The following is an 18,355-nucleotide window of genomic DNA, read 5'->3' as shown; positions in this document are numbered from 1 at the left end:
TCTTCACTATATCTCTCCTCATGGTTCGAAAACGATAAGGAATTTTCTTTAATTAAGTATAGCCTATTTAGCTGTGGTTTTAAACAGCTCCCATATACCCCTTCATTCTTTGAAATTCTCAGATTGAAATACTGAGATCAGACAGCTGAGAACTCTTGGATTTCAAACTGTGATGGAAAAAATCCAAAGAACTGGATGTGCAGCAATATTTGTGACCTCAGCTTCAGTTGGTGCAATTGTAACATAGCCTTTATATTAATTTGAATCTTTGACTCCTGCAAAGATTACCAGTCTTAATGCCAACTACTGTCATGTTGGAAGTGAGCTGGGCCCAACTTACTCAACTAAGTATGCAAGTCTGTAGTGTCATCTCCTAGAGATGTCAAAGATACTTAAACATATTTAAATAGTAGGTGAATAGAAATGTAATTAATTGTCTATTGAAGCATTCAATGTCTAGATTCCTTAATAAAACATGAAATTTTTTTATTTCTTTACAAAAAAATTGAATTGATTTCTAGCTGTAAATTTCTAACACTTAAATGACAGCACGAATGTTCCTAATCATAGCTTTTAAGACACTTAGTCTATTTAAAGACTACATACAGTGTAATGACATTAAAATGTTAAATAAGCACTTGGTAAAGTTTGTAGTAAATGAGGCAAGAAAGCTTGCTGTTAATTTTTATTTTTATGAGTTATCTCAGATGCATCAATGCATACATATTTTACATTGGTATCATTTAGGTTTCGATAAACTGTCACCACAAGAATTGTGCAGGTATTGAGAACAACACAACTTCAGAAGACTGCAAGTCTAGAATTGTACTGTATGGTATGTCACATACCTGGAATTCTGGACAGAATAATACCATGCATCCCACGCAAAGAGCTATAAAAATGTGGAGGCCCCACTAAGCTTTTAAAGTTGCACCTGGCCAAAAAAAAAAAAGAAGAGAAATTTGTCCTGAGGGTAAACATAATTCATAAATAAAAGGAAATATCCTGAAGCCAAGAACTTGCTACTAAACATACAAGCAGAATAGTTACTTAATTAAGAAACTATTTGCCAGCTATGTTTTAAGGTAGGAATTAGCAGTGAAAATGAAAGAATGACAATGTTTTGCTTATGGGAAGCACACAATCCCAACCATAGTTAACATGCTTTTTTCTGTTAGAATTAGATTTTTTCTCAGCAAGATTTAGGGGCTATGTGAGATTTATTATATCTATTTCAGTTAAACACCATATTATTTGTATTCCCTAAAGCCTTTTCATTCCTTTCCTTAATCAAAATCTGTCAGTGTAAGCATGGAAAAATAAAAGTGGCTGAAGAGAAATAAACATCAATTCTGTCCAACCTTGAAAGAAGATTCTGTCTTAGCTGTAACTGTAGCACAAATACCTGTACCTGAACTAGTTTCAGCTTAAGTAAGGATGAGCAGCCATACAATACATAGAGTTGCACTTCAGCCATCCTAGTTCACCAATTTAGCACTAATTACTAGTAAAGACGGAAAATATTAAACAGGGTTAGAATCATAGCAAATAGCTTCAGCATCCAGCTACGTTGTCCTACCAGTCCCTCCTGCCTATTTAATTTGGAGCCAAAGCTGCACCCTTTCCCCATAATCCCCTCAGCCTCCTTGGCTGTGACTTTCATAAGTGGACTGAGCTGGTGGACACTTAAGATGGAGAGGAGGACAGCAGTTAGCATTGGGTCCTCTTTGTGTGCATGTAGATAGAAAGTGATGTGTCCACAGAAAAAAAAAAGGTATATATTTCTGTGGAAAAGAGCTACTTGTTTAGTATGTTGGTTTGTAATGCAAAAGCTTTCTGAAGATAATTGAAGAATTAGGTGACAAGCTGCAACCACTGGTGAAAGAGGGAGCCTTCAGGATCCATGGCCACCTAGTTTAGGTTTTGAGGGCATCAAACTATATGTCAGTGCTTGTTGTCTAACTATTACAGTCTTTGAAAGGGTAGGTGTGACAGACAAGCCTGGAGAAACTGTACAGCTTTGGACTGGTCTGTCTTTTTTGACCTCCTTATGCTTGGCAATCTCACCAGCAACTGAAATTTCAGTTGGCCCAGTCCATGGGACAGTAAATATCTTTCTACTACAGCAGTAATAGGAATTCCTCATTATAAGAAGATACATTTAGGTCTGAAAGTGATCCTACAGACATGGACTGTTATGATGATGTTCAAATTATGACACCTAGTACCAAAAACTGCCTTGCCAAAGCATGACAGATGTGCAGAAGTATGGGGGTGAAAGGTGTGTGGTAGTGATGGGAGAAGAGAGTGAACACAACTGGGCTGGTGTGCAGGGACGTGTGTTGGGCTGAGAACCATCCCCTTCCATACATGTGCAAGCATAGATGAGGATTTATGTGTGGAAACAGTTGTGGGGGACTAAACCTAGGATGTATGTGCATAGCCTGGGGAGGAGGAGAGGAGTGGGTGGGTGCTGAGAAGGGGAAGCCAGGATTGCTGTTCTCCCCCTTTCTCCTTGCCTCTGTCTGCTGGCCCCTCCTGACACATGACACCGATTCTTACAGGAGCTTGCAGCCCAACTTCTCCCTCCTTTCCTCACAGAGCATCCAGCACAGGGAAGACAACACAGCTGACAGCGAGCCCAGGGCAGCAACCTGCATCTCTGTAGAGCCTTTTGCTTTGGAACATCAAGGTAAGGACCCCCTGTCCTCTCTGTGGGCACCAGAATTCCTGTCCTAAACTAGCAGGAGCTGAGAAACCCTGCAAATATGGCTGTGTTAGGGACTTCTGTGAGATGCTCTGTCGTGGCATGTGGCACGTTCATTCTTGCCACTGAGCTGCCCTTTTGCTACACGTGGTGCCTACCTGGGGAGAGCTTGCAGGGAGATGACAATGAAACTGAAGTGGTGCAGGACTCACTTGTTCCTGAGCAGCCTGTGAGCCCAGGACAAACAGCTCCAGTGCCTGCAGAAGGAAAAAGCCTTATCAATAGGTAGCTGTGGAGCCTGGGCTCAGCACTCCAGACCCTCGTGTCCCCACGGTTGCACAGCAGGTACATTCATGCCTGCACAGCACCCTCAGGCTGTGACTGTTCTTCTGTATGACTCCTGAGGACAGGGGGCTGTGATAGCAAGGAGAAGTATGCACGACCCTCAGTTCTTAAGTAAAGAGAACAGGGAAAAACTTGGGTCTGCCTCCGTACCTCCTTCATTCCATACCAGCTCTGGAAACAGCAGGTTTAACAAAAAAAAAAAAAAAAAGCAAAAAAGCACCCCTGTGAATTACACTTGGGATTCACACAGCATCCACTTGTGTACAGCCAAGGTTAAGGCTTCTGAGAAGTGCTGGTTGTACAAATGCTACCAGGCAGTGAGAGAGAACTGAAGTATGTTTGTAAAATGTCTGTCCCCTGTTTGTCATGTGCTAGAACTATGTGAACTATGCTTGAAAATCACTCCAGTATGTTTCTGTTTATTATTTATTACATATTTTGGAGAATATCTTACAAAAAAAAAATTAAAATTGGCTCAGTTTTAGGGGCTATATTTTAAAATACAGCCCGCTTAGCAACCTGTTGAAGCGAAACTGAATAACGTTTTATTGTTCTTGTACTGCTGTACTTCTGCATTATTATTTGTGTTGTTTAGGAAACAGAAACAAACAAATGATGTTCTTCAGATTCTGGTGGCTTTTGTGGATACTTGAACACCATGAGTTTTTAGCAGAAAATCTCAGGGAAGAAAAAAGATATGGATTGAGAAGACCAAAACCTAAACACGGTCTGTCAAATACTGTAGAAAAATATCCCAGCCCAAGTGATCAAGGTGAATATTGTCATTTTAAAACAGGTGTGGGTTTTTTTCTGTGATTCATTTATTTGGGTTCTGGACTACATGGCTAACTTGCTCTCTAAGATATTGCTTATGATCAGCCAGACTTGCCTCATCCTACACTTCCATGTGCCTTATTTTTGCACTTTTATCTTTTTAGTCCCATCTTTTCCCTCACCTTTTGTGTTTTTCAGAAAAGGAGATTACTTCTGGTCTTTTTTTATGATATGGCTGATAGCCTGTCACTGTCACTACAAGAATAATAGCCCATATAACTGTATTTTTATAGAAGTAATATCATCAGTAGTTCAGAAAATTAGTACTCTGCAGATCCTGCTTTTGGGAACTTTTATGTTACCGGATGTGAGTGTCAGTAGCAGGGACCAAATCTAGCTCTGTCAAATCACATTCCAGTGTCTTACTCAGTAAGACTCATTTTCCTGCAGATGACTCCCACCTTCCCATTCCTCATCCTGGTAGGATACTCAGTGAAATACCAGGCAAGAGGACAGAATGAATGTATAAAACCACCACAACATTCCTCATTTCATACTACATGAAACCACCTCACCTTCAGTATCTTATTCCTTGGGGCATCTGTTCTGGAGCAAACTCCTCAGCCTCTATATGCTCTGTCTTCATGAGGGTCTCACACTTGTGATCACAGATGTTTTCCAAACTTTCCGTAATTGCACTCCCACTTTTGAATTCTAAAATACATGTTAAGGGTTAAGGGTAGAACGAGATTTATTATGAAATCAGTCCACTTACCTACCTACCTATTTATTCTAGATGAAGACTGCATTCTGGAAATTGCTTTTCTACTGGACAGCTCCGAAAGTGCTAAGGACTACAATCATGAACAGCAGAAAATATTTGTACTGGAAACAGTAGACAGAATGAAAACTCTGCAGCTTAGTTCTGGACGTACCCTTAGCTGGAGGATGGCCTTGCTTCAGTACAGCAGCACTGTTTTCATAGAGCAAACTTTCCATGACTGGAAAGGTCCTGAAGCATTCAAATCCCACATTGCTCCCATCACCTACATAGGTCATGGCACCTACACAACTTACGCTATAACTAACCTCACACAACTCTACATGACTGAAGGGACTCCGGGTAGTGTGAAAGTAGCCATGCTCTTCACCGATGGAGTGGACCATCCACGAAACCCAGATATTTTTGCAGCAACAGCTGATGCTAAACACCAAGGAATTGTATTTTTCACAATGGGAATGACCAGAGTGGCTGAAGAAGTTAGCAATGCTGCCAAACTCCGGCTCCTGGCCAGTGTCCCAGCATCCAGGTTCGTTTTCAACCTTCAGGAGAAAGAAACTGTGGAGAAGGTTCTCAAAGAACTGGTATGTATGAGAAAGAATTTGAAATATATATAGGAACACATGTAAAAAATGGTCTTATCTCCAATATTTTGAAATGCTTATGCTATTGAAGTAAACTGTACTTTTTACATGTTAAAGTGGCCCATATATTAATAAGACCACTGTGCCAAAGTACAGGTTTCCTTTCTCTCCCCCGCCATTCAGATTTGCCAGCCAAAATATTTGAAGTTGGAAACTGAATTAGACTTAGAGAGATCTGTTGTGAAGTTATTTTTCCTCCTAAGAAAGGTATTTTAAACCTCCTTTCTTAAAAAAACAACCAATTTTTGACGTCCTAGTGCTTTCTTATGTAGCAAGTAGGAATGTGACATTGCCTTTTGTACCAAAAAAGATGGAGTTCTTGCAGAAGTGAAAATAAATTTGCAGACCTTAATGGAGATACGTCAATTTAGATAAAATCTGAACTTGGCCATAGATGTCTTTAAATTTCCATGAAAAACCTACCACATAATCAAGAGGAAATGTGTAAACTGAAGTTTTGCTTGGGTGCCTCTTTTCTGCATGTGAACTTAATTTATAAAAAACATTTCCTGCCCAGTATGGAGAATAGAGTCATCCTTTAGCCTATAAATCTGGTGACACAAGCTGTGAATGAAGTCCTGATCTGAGCATGCACAGAGATATAAAATAGAAATATAAATAACAACCAGGAGACTTCTGCAGTGAAACTGACACCTGAGTGATCTCATACAGGCCTAGAGCATGTACACAAACTGGCCTTCCCGTCTGTCTATCCTTCACTTTGACAGCCTGCCACTCTGCATTGGTTTCCCTGCATATCACTCTTCCCATCTTCTCTGGTATTACCATTGCTTTCTGTATCACAGCAACCACCTCTCAAGTGACTAAACACACTTTACTTTACCAAACAGGTTGTTATCCTCAGGTGCCTTCCTTTGAGAACACAGCTGCTTTCTGGTTTAAATAATGGCTTTGGCATAATTATATGTGCATACATGTGGATTTTAGACATGTGTATTGCATTGCTGCTCATCAACACATTTATGTCCTCTTAAGAGACTACATAAGTTGTGAAAAGTGGGAGGAATGCATTGTATGTGGGTGTTTCAGCTGTAGAGCCCTTCTAAAAAATAACAGAGCTAATTTGATGATGATAACTTCATGTGATCCCTGTCACAGTCAAATCTTTTCTAAGGCGTTCTTACTGTTCGCATTTTGTGTGAGCCTAAAAATACGCACAGAAGAGTTTCTGATTTCCTCAAGTGTAGAGTATGTATCATTCACTCGACTAGAAAGCTGCTGCTGTCAGGACTTTGGAAACAGTGTAGTTTCTGGGTATTGTTCCCATATACCCATATTTCCATATAGTTACCTGTTGTTTTAGGTCTGTTTACCATCGTAATTTTAGCAAATTATGGCTGGACAAGGAGAGTCAGTGATTTGTGCAGTCAACAATCTATAATAGGAATTGAAAGTATTTAAATGATTTTTTAGAACCGAGAGATTGCTAGAATGTTTCTCAGAAATTAAAGCTTAATTAATGTTAGTTAATATGTTAATTGCATAATTTAATTAACTAGCTGCTGAAGCAATTTATTTTAACACCTTTCAGTATCTTTCCTGTAGAGCTGGATTATGACTTTAAGTTTCTAATGTTCTTTTGAATATCTGTCTTTACAGAAAGACCTGTCCGAGGAAGAGGTAAGTTGTATTTTTTTTCCTGTAGAGAACTACTGCTTAATATAGATAGTTACAATTATATGGAAACATAATTCTGGGAAAGTGATAGCTCAGGAAGTTGGTTAAATATTGAGTCTAGTGGGATTGCATTCAAGTAAAACATGCTTTTGTATTTGCAGGACAGAGCTTTAGTTTGCTATCCTAATGTCATTTACTTTCCCTCCTTATTTTCAAAGTTCAAAAAGAACAATGTGTGAGTATTCACGTTAGCAAGAATTTGCTAGTACATCTCAGCACGTCATCCAACAGAAGACTCAGTGGATAACAAAACATGACACAGAACAGAATGTGATGCAGTTCTAGCCCTTAATGCTCTGCCTATGTAATAGAGTCAAAAAAAGGCAAGGAATACGAACAGTGCTCCACCATTGCACTTTTCCAGTTTGTCCACACTGTGTCACCCTGACTGCAGGCATTGTTAGGTCTAGCTGCCATTTTGAGGGGAATAAAGTTAGCTTTCCTTTTAAAGATGTTATTCCTACTTAAGGTACAGTTATCTTAGGCAAAGATGTTTTCTTAACCAATTGTCTCGGCTATCTCTACAGTGCCTAGTAATCAAAACAAACCTACAATCATAGACGCAGCATACCAATAAACCGACCTTGTGAGGAGTTTGGAGGTAAAGCTGTAATCGAGATAATGGAAATTTCAGGAGTAGGAATAATACAGATTTTTGGATGGAATGTAGAAGGCCACATTACAGATGAGTGGCAAACTGACAGTTAAAAGATTTCTGTAAAACATGTAAATGTAACTGGCTTCGGGTCATTACTGGTATAATCAGAGTAGCCATACAGTAACTTAAAAGCAATGTTCATGTGTTTTCTCTCTCTTCTATTAAAATGTGCTTATCTGGACTATTTTCATTCAAAGTGTCCCCAGGCTGCCACATGTAAATGTGTGAAGGGGGAAAGAGGCCTTCCTGGCCCTGCTGTAAGTAGCTGTCATTTCTCAAATAACTGATATACAGTATAAATCAAGATTTATTTCATTGTTGGATTTTTTTTAGGAAATTACTTGAACCCAAATCCCGAGACAACAAAAGTTCAAGGTTCAATACATAGTTCTCCATAGTTACATTACATGGAAATGTCACACCAGTAAGGAAATGCACAGAGAGACCTGTGAATGCCATGAGACACTCCCTCTGAAGAAAGAACAGTGTGATGTGGTGAGGCTCTCCTTTTAGCCACAGCATTTTAAAATGCAGGAAGGAGCAACTTTCCTGTGTGGAACAATAATTCACCTGTTACAATCAGACTGCCAGATCAGGTGGATGTAACTAGCCCCAAATCAAACATTAATATCTGAAAAGCTCTCTGAAAGCAAGAGAGAGAGCAAGAGGCTGAAGCACAAGGAACAACTGAGACGTGGCTTGTAAAGAGGGTAAAATAGACCAGACGTCTTTCAGAATAGCCTTACAACTAGAACCCCTAAGTAAATTTAGGGGATTGCTTTATACAAGGTTTGGCCATCTAAACTGCAGGGTTTATGTTTCAAAAAGAACTCTGAGTTGGTCTGATATTACATCCCTAACATTGAACTAAAAGCACCATAGCACGTTATGGCCCTTGCTCATGGGGAAGGGGCAGTGTCAGAGTTTGAAACAGAACCCTAGAGATCTGCCCATCCTCATCCTTTTGAACTGAACATCCTGTACATATACAAACAGACACACACACCAGTTTTATCCTGCACAGTACAGCACACTTTAATTGAAAATGTAGCCTCTTGTGTGCGAACAGTAGTTTTGTTTGCATTATTATTCAATGTCTTTACCTGGAGAGTGCAAGTACCTCTTAAACAAAAGCATCCGCCAGAAAGAGTTCAAAAGAAAACAAAACAACCACTTGGCAAGCTGGGTAGCTGCAAAAACATCTGATCACCTCTCTTCTTCTTTTGTTCACAACAAAGACAAAAGAGAAAAATGGCTGCCTATTGAGTTGGTCATACTGCTCCCAGAAATTCAATTTCAAGGTTATGGTAAATGCAGAGATTTTTAAAAATAAACCTGTAGGAAGCAAATATCCTAAATATGTACTGAAAAAAATATATCTATATTGCAAATTAAAATTATTTGACTAGCATATGTTATAAGAATTTTACTTTGTTGTTTCCAGGGTAAAAAGGGTCGCACTGGGGATGATGGAGCTCCAGGCCTGAAAGGGGCAAAGGTGATGTGATTTTGCAGATTTAGGAGAAAGATTCGGTACTTCAATAATATGGAAAGACTATCCTTATAGTACTCATGTACTTTCCACCTGTGGATTTCTTAAACTTCATCTACGCCACTTTGCTGTAGTAAAGACTAAGATTCTTTCTAAATTCAAATCTTATATTTAACGTATAAAATCATCAGAGTGTAAAAAGAAAGAGCTGGTATGCTTCTTGTACAGCACTGAGCTATCTACTCAGATAATAAGGATAATACTATCTTATCTTAATGTTGGATTATTCATAGGGGGAGCCAGGTCTTAATGGAATCCCAGGACGAGATGGAATAGAGGTAAAAAAAGATATTTTTTTCCCTTCTTCTCCAATGAGCAGTGTTCCTTCAAGGCAGAACACCACTTTTTTTTTTTTTTTTTTTTAATTATAATAGCAAATTTCAGTTCTGGTTTACCAGCTAATGATTCATTAACCCTAGAAGAACTGAAAACATTATCATTGCTTAAAGAACGGGAGTAATTTCTTCTTGTAAGAGTGACCTAGAAAATACTCTCTAATAATACAGTCCCTCCTAAAAAGTGTGAAAAGCTATGAATCTAAGAACACTACAGAAATTGTCATTCTGCCTGCACCTTTATGTGTCACTTTAAATTTTTCATTTGGCAAATAAAGGATTCAGTGTGTAGCAGCAATGAAAAAGTTGGTGAAATACATGTAAGACATAACTGTAGGACCAGCCTCTTAGTGCTTAACTCTGAATTCATTCACATATGAATCACTCTACTTTATATTTTCTTATTTATTCAGTACACCCTTTTTAAATACTGACTTTTTTCTGGCTTTCTTCTTTTAGCATGTTTTTCACTAAGATGGAAATATGACCTCTAGTTGATCTGCTTTTACATCATCAAAACCGCAGTCTAAAATGACACTTTCATAAGATTTGTTCACACATACAACAGCATCTATGATGACCAGTAGGTGCAGTATTTAGAGTCATATTGCCATGTTTATCAGAGATCACCTTTTCTACCTAATTGTTCATAATAACCTGAAATGCTGCTTTTCTAGAGAGAGTAGAATGTTAATAGTGCCAATATGCACACTCTTACATTTGGGTTATATATCCTCACAACCTGCTTTGCTTTTTTATTTTCCCAGGGGAAATCTGGATATAAAGGAGAGAAGGTAGTACTTTAAGTCAGAACTTCTGCTTACATATAGATATTTGATGCTATTATTATTTATTATGTATAGTGCCATATTTCTTATAAATACTAATGAACAATAACATCATCTTACCAGCGGCTGCACTAGCTCTAACAGAAGATGTGTCCCTTCCCCAACAAACTTACAGAACAATTGCTATCATATGTCATTAATAGAATACCATTTAGGTTTTCAACTAAAGCACCCAAAGAATAAGGATGATATGATCAACATACCTCATAAATATTTATTCCTGTTTCTTTCCAGGGTGAACGAGGTGAATGTGGCATCCCAGGGATAAAAGGAGACAGAGTGAGTATCCACAAAGCTGTTTGGCTTTCAGGAAACACAGTTAAAATACAAAAAACCTACACTTCCCCGAATAACAACCATGGTGATAGTTTTAAGGCAAGTATTAATTCTAAGGCTGAGGGAAATCAACAACTGACAGTTTTCAGAAATTAAATGAGCAAGGATACCATTTTCAGTAACTTTCTCAGCTCCTTCTATATCTTCATGTGATTCCTCTTAAGGCCTAAGCCTGTTTATAACAATGGTAAAACTCGACTTTAACAGGGACAGAAAGGTTGAAGTAGTAAGCAAAGGGAATGAGAGGTGAAAATGAAATCAAGGTTTCTAACTCTGATCTTCAAGATTTGGTGTATAACTGCTGTGAATATTTTAAATGAAACAGAGTTTAATCCTGGATTACTGGTCCTTGATAATTAACTCTGTTCATTCTTACTCTGTATTCTGATTACCACAGTACATTTTTAAAATGTTTATTCAATACTTGCTGGCTGCTGAGCTTCTCAATTTTTTTTTTTTTTTAATGTAAAGATATCTAATAAGATACCTTAGTAAAAAGTTATCTAAAAGTGTTTTTGAACAAATCTAAATACATATAAATGTATCCTTTTTCTCACTTGCCTTTCAGGGTCCTGAAGGTCCAGTAGGTCCCAGAGGAACAAGAGGGCTACAGGTAAAAAAAAAACCAACAAAAAAACCCAAACCAAACCAAACCAAAATAAAAACTACAAAACCAATAATACCTGGTTCCCTAGGATTCAAAGCTCTGAAATAATATACAAAAATCATCATGAGTCACTTTGAGTCACTGAGTTCAAGGCATCCAAAATCTATTTTCTTACAACAGCAAAATTAACAAGAATTTAGAGGAGCAGTCTAGACAAATAAATCATCCTTAAAATTCATTCAGTCTCAAAGGCCACAGCAAATACAGTTCCATAAAAAACAAAATCACTCATTTCCCATTCAGTGTCTTAACTATGTCATTATCTCACAGAAGCACACAGAAACACTTTAGTCTCTTTTCATCCCAATACTCTTGGACTGAAGGCCAAGAAGCTTAGCTAATCGTAGATGTAATCTTGACTACAAATTACCTTTAATTGTATTCAAATAAAGGGAGCAACATATTCTCTCCCTGATTACCAGACCCAGCTCCAACTGAGTTGAGTAGCCTAATCTATACATGCATCAGAAAGCAAAGTTTCAGTTCTAAAATGTTTGTAACTTATGTTTTTGTGCAGACTACAGCAAATCAGAGATTGTTTTTCAAGCTGCCATTGTTCTGAAAGCTTGAAAAACCTCACTAAAACCACTCCTGTTTTAATAGGGTCCACAAGGACAAACTGGAGATCAAGGGCCTGAAGGCTTGCAAGGATCAAAGGCAAGAACTGCATTATTTTTTCTCTTTCTTAATGTTTAAAGGTATTAATACAGCCTCACAACAATAATGCTTTTATCCTTATATGCCATACCTTTCTTACAGGGGATGCAGTTGAATGTGACATTGCTAGCAAATTATATACTCTTTGTATTCTGCAGAGTTCCTAAGGAAGGTCTTCATTTACTCCTTGTATTGGATTCGGGTCCAAATCACACTCCAATCTTTTCTCACAGTTAAAATATGGCAGTGTCACAGGATTTTACTTAGCAGCAGTGTAGCATTGCATTTCTTCAGTTTTCAATTTAAAACTATTTTTTCCCCAAGTGCCAAGCAGGAATTCTGTTTGGGATCTCAATAAACCTCTTCTCTTGAAACTGTACATTCTCAAGAAGAATTCTGTAGCTCAGAATTAGTAGTCCCACTGTTTATTGATGCTCAGCAGAAGATACCTGAAAGTCACGAGGATTACTGCCATTCAAGACACAGTCTTGCAATGGGCCCTCTGCAGGTAGTCCAGAGAAATCACCCAGTGCTTCACTGCAAGATCCAGTCCCCTCTGTAAACGTAAAATATTTTTGGTTTGTTTGTTTGAAAAATGTGTGATTTACATTTACTCAATCCTTAAGATTTGCTGGGTTTACTTCTTACTTACCCTATTATAAATTCCAGGTATGCCAGCAGAGATTATTTCATTCTGTGGTTCTGTGATGACTCAATATTGTTATCCTAGTAGTTTAATGGAAGATGCAAATATCACTGGGTATTATAGACAATTATGAGAACTGGTTTAACTTCATTAAGAGAGACCACAGTTACACTCTCCTTCTCAGAAAAACCTTAAACTGAGTAATTCAGCCAATGATAATGGGTTCTTCAGCTACTGAAATGAATGTTGTTGTGGAGAAAACCTTGAAAATTAAGTTTATAAAGGACATTATCTCTTTTGAGATCTCTCTTGATATCTCATTTGCACCACGTTTAGAATGGCTGCTGGACAACACTGAGGCATACAGTAGTTGGGTATCAAAACTCTTATATCCCACATGAAATGAAACATTTTTCCTTTTGTTTAATCAGTATCACTTTGTACAGGAAATATCAACACTCCTAATAAAGGGAATTTTGAAGCATTGAAAGGGTGAACAGATGAAGTACTGTGTAAGACAATTCCAATAGGCTGAAATTCAAAATATACTAAAAATGAAGTTACAAAATGAGTTAAACTGATTTCCCTAGACACCAATTTCTAAGCAGAATTGTTTATTTTTGCATTCTTTAAAAAGGGTGAAAGAGGCCTCCCTGGGCCACCGGGCTTGCCTGGAGAGACTGGAATAGGACTGCCAGGCCCAAAGGTACAAGCATCTCTCGTCTTCTATATTACATGTACTGTAGGATAAAAACAAAGACCAAGACAGCTGAGATAATATACTTGCTAGCACATGAGAAACTTCCAGCCCCCAAATGCTGGTTTTATGGTACTGGAAAGGTATTTTGTATGTTGATCAAAACTGTTTGGAAAAAAAAAAGTACATTTTCAGTATGTACTTTAAAGGACTTTTTTACCGTAGTTCTTATGCTTGACATAACTCAATCCAAGCAGTGTATGGCCAAGTAAAAATGCATATATAGTCTTAAACAAAAATTATCCTGTGAAAAACAGGCATGTTGCTTTGGATGACTAGCATAAAGAAAACAGAAACACTATGATAGAAATACTGACTTCTTGGCAAAGGACAAGAAGTGATAAATAATGTATTAGGCATATGATGGGAATAATTAACCATTTAGATTCAACATTGTCTTCTATCAAATGCAGAATTGAGGCTGTCCCCTAATGCGGTGAAACTGCACCAGTTCAATCCCTGTTGGGCTTTGCATGATGTATGACTCTCAGGACACTCAGATTTTCTCTGCCATTCCTGTATTCTCCTACATCAAGTACTTCACACACAGAATGTCTGACAAGTTGCTATATGCTGCACACATACAAATACCTAAATCAGGCATTTTCAAAACACATCTTTGTTTGAAGGGCGACACCGGTTTGACAGGAAGACCAGGCCCTGTTGGCCCACCCGGAGTTGGTGAGCCAGGACTTACGGTATGTCTATTTTTTATTTGGTGAGAGGGAAGCAAGACAGAAAGGAAAAATTCTCAGTGCTTCCCTGTTAAAAGGGATATATGTGTGTTAAATGATACTATCTCTTTTCTTCCATGAGTTCTCACTCTCATACATTGCCTGACTTTCATTTCCCTCAATAAACAGGAAATTTTTCCAATTCCTTAACTTTTCTAATTATCTTAGCCTCCAAAACAATGAAAAGAAAACCACCTTATGCAAAAGCACATAAATATTTAAATAAATCTGTCCCCGGATAGATTCAAATCCAAATGTGGTGACTTTGAAGTTGACTGCTTTTCAGTATCATTAGAACATTAACACCAGCATGGCTTTGAGGGAGAGACTCCATGTCAACCACTGTAGTATTAGAAACTGTCATACCTAAATAACCTCAATAAAGACATTCAGATTGCATAAGTGGTCCCAGGTAACAATTTCACCAGTATCACTTTTACTGGAGATAACAGAGGGACAAACAAAAAAACCATCTGTCTTTCAGAATTTATAGCAGGTTTAGCTCTGAAGTCTCTTCCTTCTTTTCCTTCCCTTACTCCTCCTGGTAGCTGTAAACTCAACCTCTTTGTGGTAATTCAGAAAATCAGTACACCAATTTTATGGTTGTTTTTTTGAAAGTGTCAAACAGCACCTTTTACTGAGCTATTTACAATACAGCAGACTCAAATTCATTTCTCATCACCTGGATGAAAGACCCCTAGTGCAACCACAAGGGAAATTTTGTGCAGTTTTTTCACAAGTAGCTTTTCCCCATTGACAAGGAAAGATTTGTTATAATCATTTCAAGAGAGGTGCTCTCATGATAAACAGAAAGATGGTTTGGTAGCTGAATCGGCTGATCTCAAACCTGCTTGAAAATACACGACTGGAGAAGTCTGAGTTCTCATTGAAGAGCCCAAAGAAAAGAGCATTACTAATAAGGCCAGTGGGGACAGTCAGTCAAAGTGGGGCAGTTATGCTTCCTGAGTCTCTTCAGTAACAGCATAGAGAAAAGAGCCACTTTGTGGGGGAAGAGGTGCTTGTGATGTTCATCTTTGTTAGCCACAACAGCTGTACTGGTGTAACAAGAGATTCTGATTTAAAAAAAATATACCAAAAGTGTTTTTAAAATTTAAAGTATATTTTCTTCAAAAGAGTTTTCTTTTTATGGCTGAATGCAGTGTAATTATCTTTACCTAAGAGCTAGGTTCTAAAACTCTATGCAGAAGACGCAGAAGCATATTTAGGCTATGCAGAGCCAAATCTACCAGCATTCTGTGATGTGTGTGTAATCTCAAGGAATAAATCAGAGAAAAAAAACCAACAGATGCAGGAAAACACTGTGAAGCAGGCTCAATATGCACAGGTTTTGGACTTGCATTTAGTCAAAAGTTTTAGTTGTCTTACTTGCCCCTTGTGCTGCTATCAGATCTGCTTTCAAAAAGAGCAGGGCATGCTATTATTCTCTTCACCAATTACAGTTAAATCTCTCTACAGCTCCATCTTCTTCGGTACTACTCTGCACGGTCTTTAATCCGGTTGTCCCTGTCTCTCATGATTATACTGATATATTAATAAGGATTAGTAACAATTTGTAAACCAAACTGAAGTTTAGGGAGTGAAGATTTCAAAAGTATAAGGAACAGAAATTTCAGCTACATAACCTGTGATTTATAAGTAACCAGAAAAGTAAAATTGTCTGCTCTGTTATTGCTGCAGGCCAGAAAGCTCATCATTTATTCACTGTGAATATCGTATTACTGTATTATTTTTAACAGGTTATAACTACACCAACATTTAAAGACGTGCGTAAAACCGACAATGACATAGAACATGCTGCTGTTGCTTTGCATGATTAATACATGTTCTAGGCCATTTTAAACTTATGTTAACAGGGGCCTCAAGGACCACAAGGTGTTCAAGGAGAAAGAGGTTCACCAGGAGAAGGGCTTCCAGGAGCAAAGGTACAGCAGATGAAGGGTTTTAAGACCAGAGCACCATTAAACGAGTGCATGCCAAAACAAGTCCATAGCAGATACGGGAATCTGAGAAAGTAGCTTGTAAATTAATATCAACATTCAGCATCAATTAACCTGATATATTTTCATAGAATTCCGTTGGTCCAAACTTGACTTCTAGGTACAGCTAACCTTTGGGGCCTGTAAAGCTGACATTTAATTCACCTGACACTTGATTTGTGGGATCTAAGCCTGGAAAGAATTCCAGCTATAATTTTAAAACAGCCTTGAGCATCTGATTTTAAATAAAATATTATAAAAGTGATTCCTAGATGAAAAAATTAGCAAATTTTTGTTGTTGCTTTTTTCTAAATCCTTATATAGAGAGATCGTTGCTGTCACTAAAGATGGGCTTTTAAGCTTCTTAAATACCTCAGCCATTAGCTTATGCATTTTAGCAGAAATCTGAATTCAGTTTGTGGGAAAGAAAAGCTGCTGTTACTAATTTTCAAATCCAGTGGAAGTAATGACAGTAGTAGTTGTACCTACATGGATGGACTCACTCTACCCATTGCTAGCTCCTTTTGCTGCCCTCTGCAAACCAGCTCCCAGGCCGAGCTGTCACTTTGACCTTTGATTACAGTAACAAAGTGACACAGCTTGTACATGAACTAAATAAATAACTAAATGGTTCACTTACTTTTATGCATGCATCGAGGCAATTTTGGTTGGGAAAACAATAAAAAATTGTTGCGCAGATGCAACTGTTCCTTTACTAAAGATCTCGGGATTTTTGCTTAGCACAATACTGTAGTGAGCTAGGTTTAAATTTGACTGCTGCTAGCAACATAGTATCTTCAAACATCCCGTATATATTTTATGATGGATTCTATAAATTATCTAACCTCATTGTTGGTGTATTTGCTTAGCAGATCTCATGCATGAAAACAAACAAAAAAGCAATTTGAAGAAAATGCATTTAGAAATCACTCCATTGCCACTGAATTACCAATTCATGTGGGAAGAAACACTACAACTAATAAGTAAAGCACAGCAACAACGCGCAGGGGGAACAAGAACAGAAGAATGCATAATCTAACCAAAATTAAGCAACTGAGATAGGCAGAATAAAGTAATCAAAGGGGAATTCTGCCAGCATTATTGGAACTCTTGATTCTATAAAAAAATGTACTACTTTTTACTGCCAAGTGTGACCTGGAGCCACGCATGTATCAACAGAGTCTATACATATCTCTAATCCTATTTACGGCTGCCAAGTATGTCAGCTGTCTGGTTTTAAACACATTTTAAACAGGCAATTTGTTAATCTAAAGAAAATTTTACAGTTGCTTTCTTTAGAATGTTTTTGCTACAAGCTCACAGTTCAGTAAAAAGGAAGATGAAGGCAGGTGTTGTAAAGCATCAGGAGTGAAGAATATTATTTTAAACAGAAATTCCCATAATGTATTTCAGTCAAAGTTAAAATTATGGAATTTGTTACAAGGGAGAGAAAAGACTTGTCTGGGGCATAACTTTATTGCCTTGGGTGATTCTGTGACAATTTACACAAGCCAACGATCTGTCTCTACATGTTTTAACAGAAGTACAAGAAAGCACAATATTCGTGTCCTTATTGGTAACTCACATTTTCCCCAAGATCCCTGTTTTGAAAATAAACATTTAGAAAGACAATGACATTTACAAATAGACTTCTACAACAATACAGTTTGGCCTGGTCTTTATTCTGGCTAAATTCTTAGTGAGAGTCAGATACTCATTGCCACACTTAAATGAGATTAACCCATGAGAAAAATAAGCAGAATTCAGCTTTCGGTTAGTCTCATTCATTTAAAACAGTTGTGAGTTTGCTATTGATTTGAGGGAAAGCACGACAGGACCTTAAGCAATCGAGGTGGGCAGAAAGATAAAAAGAAGCTTGTTCAGCTCTTTCATCAGCAATTTCAAACTGCAGAGCAAGCTCATTTGAAAAGATGACCTCTTTGGTATCCTGGAAAACAGATCCAGGAGCTACTTTCAGGTTCTTCTCATTTTGGTTTTCATCATGACAGAGCAAACAGTGTCTCTAGTTACTTCAGGGAGAATGCTGTGTGTTTCTACTGTTAACAACATATTATTTTTTCATGCAGGGAGACCGTGGTTTTGATGGACCAAAAGGCCCTCGTGGACTTCCAGGCATCAGCATAAAAGGCGAAAAGGTGAGCAGTAAGTACACCAGGGGATTAACAAAATGCCAATAAATCTACATAATACAGAGAATA

At 37.8% G+C, this 18,355-nt stretch overlaps 1 protein-coding gene across 1 annotated transcript in view; it reads left to right on the top strand.

Moving 5' to 3' along the window:
* The first annotated feature begins 3,667 nt into the window (after nucleotides 1-3,667).
* LOC104294951 (collagen alpha-1(XXVIII) chain-like) overlaps nucleotides 3,668-18,355 on the top strand; it is a 35,032-nt gene continuing 20,344 nt past the window's right edge. Inside the window, exons 1-14 of the mRNA XM_009894645.1 lie at nucleotides 3,668-3,824; nucleotides 4,623-5,191; nucleotides 6,872-6,892; nucleotides 7,805-7,864; nucleotides 9,052-9,105; nucleotides 9,393-9,437; nucleotides 10,262-10,288; nucleotides 10,577-10,621; nucleotides 11,247-11,291; nucleotides 11,949-12,002; nucleotides 13,286-13,354; nucleotides 14,035-14,103; nucleotides 16,014-16,082; nucleotides 18,224-18,292. Coding sequence (XP_009892947.1) covers nucleotides 3,668-3,824; nucleotides 4,623-5,191; nucleotides 6,872-6,892; nucleotides 7,805-7,864; nucleotides 9,052-9,105; nucleotides 9,393-9,437; nucleotides 10,262-10,288; nucleotides 10,577-10,621; nucleotides 11,247-11,291; nucleotides 11,949-12,002; nucleotides 13,286-13,354; nucleotides 14,035-14,103; nucleotides 16,014-16,082; nucleotides 18,224-18,292 — 1,353 coding nt within the window. The remainder of the gene's footprint in view (nucleotides 3,825-4,622; nucleotides 5,192-6,871; nucleotides 6,893-7,804; nucleotides 7,865-9,051; nucleotides 9,106-9,392; nucleotides 9,438-10,261; nucleotides 10,289-10,576; nucleotides 10,622-11,246; nucleotides 11,292-11,948; nucleotides 12,003-13,285; nucleotides 13,355-14,034; nucleotides 14,104-16,013; nucleotides 16,083-18,223; nucleotides 18,293-18,355) is intronic.

Source organism: Charadrius vociferus, unplaced genomic scaffold (assembly GCF_000708025.1).
Source record: "Charadrius vociferus isolate BGI_N301 unplaced genomic scaffold, ASM70802v2 scaffold161, whole genome shotgun sequence".
NCBI classification, from domain to species: Eukaryota; Metazoa; Chordata; class Aves; order Charadriiformes; family Charadriidae; genus Charadrius; species Charadrius vociferus.
This window is presented reverse-complemented; position numbering and strand designations above follow the sequence as displayed.